Source organism: Sphaeroforma arctica (assembly GCF_001186125.1).
Source record: "Sphaeroforma arctica JP610 unplaced genomic scaffold supercont1.229, whole genome shotgun sequence".
Lineage (NCBI taxonomy): Eukaryota > Ichthyosporea > Ichthyophonida > Sphaeroforma > Sphaeroforma arctica.
Genome location: NW_014040329.1, coordinates 13,226 through 15,654, shown reverse-complemented (window position 1 = coordinate 15,654; position 2,429 = coordinate 13,226). Strand labels below are relative to the sequence as shown.

Here is a 2,429-nt window from a genome sequence, read left to right as displayed (position 1 = left end):
GAATGTATGTTTATGTTTATATACATATACATATACATAGATATATTATTAATAAAAGTAATAATAAAGAAGAAGGAGGAGAAGAAAAAGAAGAATGCCAAAAACAAATAAAAATAAAAATATGAATAATGATTATTGTATTATTATTAATAAAAGTAATAATTTTTGAATTTTAATATCGATACATTAACTGGAGCCGTATTCCTTAGTTTCTGCAATATTGAACATGCATACCTTGTCCATCACATGTAGAAGTGGGTATGCCTTGACCACATCTTCCATCGTCCACGTGTTCTTGTAGCCGTAATTGGCGGCAATCTCCTGCAGTGGACCCTGACCTACTAACAACACGTTCTTGTCGTAGAGGTTGGTATATTTCCGCATCGGCGTGTGCGAAAGGATCACTGAGAATTGTATGTTAACGATCAGAATGAACAAGGGTATATTTTAGTAGGAGCGTGCGTATATACTATAACCATGAATCTATGTCTATACTAGTATGAAAATAGACTTCCTTCTTCCTTCTGACTATCGTCCGCTATATGCGGGAATGAATATCTTGACCGATAGCTCAGAGATGCCGTCAGTATATTGTTGCACAGCTGTTAGAGTACACCACTGGCGTATGCGCTGATATAACAGTACGTGCATTGGGCGGGAATTCATTGTGTTTAACGTGTATATTTGAGGTGAGCATATCGTATTTTCTTCTGACTATCGTCCGATACTTGTGGGTCTAGTTGTCTTGATCAACCGAGAAAGCGTTTACGTGGTCGACACATACAACATGTGCGACAAGTGCCGTGCGTGTATCAGCCTTGCTTGCTTCGGACAGGTTGTATGACATAGATTCCAGTACACTGACAGTTTCGATAGTGCCACTTTGCCTTTGGGAACAAATGGTTGAGAATATCGATCTCATGTACAAGACCTACGGACTCTTTGAAGCTAGTAAGTTCTGCTACAGTGGTACACACACATATATATATATATATATGTGGCACAATTTATGCCAAAACAATACGCTTATGCCACAATCTATACTAGAAGAATATACCTGTGGAAAATCTATATCGACACAGCATATGTATGGCTTATCCTAAATTAATACCATATAATCACTCGCACATACGGAATGTACGCTTAACCAGCACCCACAGGCTACTTGATAGTACTAGCCATCGACTAGCACCTAGTGCAGCTTTATATAAGGCGTTTCATACTGCCCACTATCTTATGTTGCATATTCTCAGACGTAAAATACAGATGAGCAAATGTCCCTATAAGAGAGAGAGAGAGAGAGGTATTTTCTAGAAGATCATGAGTTTTCGGGATAAATGCTCGACAAATTCCAAATCCTCTATATTCCATAAATCAACTCACTTGCTATGCCATAAATATACACACTTTAGGCTATACCTATTGAGAGTATACTGACATGTCTGTCAGCACCAAGGGTACAGCTCGAACATTACCTGCTCCAATTGGGTCTATTCTTCTTCTTCGCACATACACATGTATAGCTAGCCATTGCCTATAGTCTAAAATTAACCAAAGAGTATACAAAAGATATCCTTCTTGTATTGCCCTGCAGGTATTTAAATCTATATTTAGCTATTCACTCCAGATCCGTCCTACCCCTCAGGTAAATCTAAGTCCAACTTTACACATGATAGCTACTACCTTTTTCCACAGGGACGTCTATATTTAGCCATTCACTGAGCTGATGAGCCTTTTTCTGTTCGGTGGAACCCCCCCCATTGGTGACGAATACGTATGGAAATCCTGACGGCAAAGAAACGTGAAAGGCTGTATGATGAGACGTCAGTCCACTGTTCATGATTGCATGCGATACACAAGAATGCATAGTGAACGCATAAATGGTAAGCGAACCTCAAAAGCACCATATACGGAAGTGGTTAATTTTTACAAGCATCATTGCATTGTAGTGAAATAGTACGTAATTAAGGGGCTCGACCTCAGGTAGGTAATAGAGAACGTTGAATTCGTGTATATGATAATCAGTAATTTGAAACTGGTTGGCATTTGAAACTGGTTGGCATTGCACGAATCAATGTCATAAAAATACTCAAAAATAATTAAATGAAGATAATAATCTCACACAGTAGAACGATGCCAGTTTTAATCTTTCACTGAAATAATTTACTTTATTTGATTATATATACATGATCCTACAAGTATTCGACTTGTGAGTGTACTGGTCGCATATTTTTCCTCCCAAATTGGCCCTCGGCAATCAGTGTGTTGTTACTCAGAAAACCCATAGCCTTTCCGGCCTTAGCTATGTTCGTATAGATACGTATACATACACATGCATTCATATGCATACATACATTATATACATATATATATATATATATATATATATATATATATATATATATATATATATATATATATATAACTAC

The 2,429-nt window shown here is 37.3% G+C and overlaps 1 protein-coding gene across 1 annotated transcript in view; it reads right to left on the bottom strand.

Moving 5' to 3' along the window:
- Positions 1–186: 186 nt before the first annotated feature.
- Positions 187–2,429, bottom strand: part of SARC_04199 (HAD-superfamily subfamily IIA hydrolase) — a gene marked incomplete at its 3' end in the record, with an annotated part of 3,223 nt that continues 980 nt past the window's right edge. Inside the window, exons 2-3 of the mRNA XM_014301979.1 lie at positions 1,684–1,785; positions 187–404 (exon numbers count right to left, since the gene is read on the bottom strand). Coding sequence (XP_014157454.1) covers positions 187–404; positions 1,684–1,785 — 320 coding nt within the window. The remainder of the gene's footprint in view (positions 405–1,683; positions 1,786–2,429) is intronic.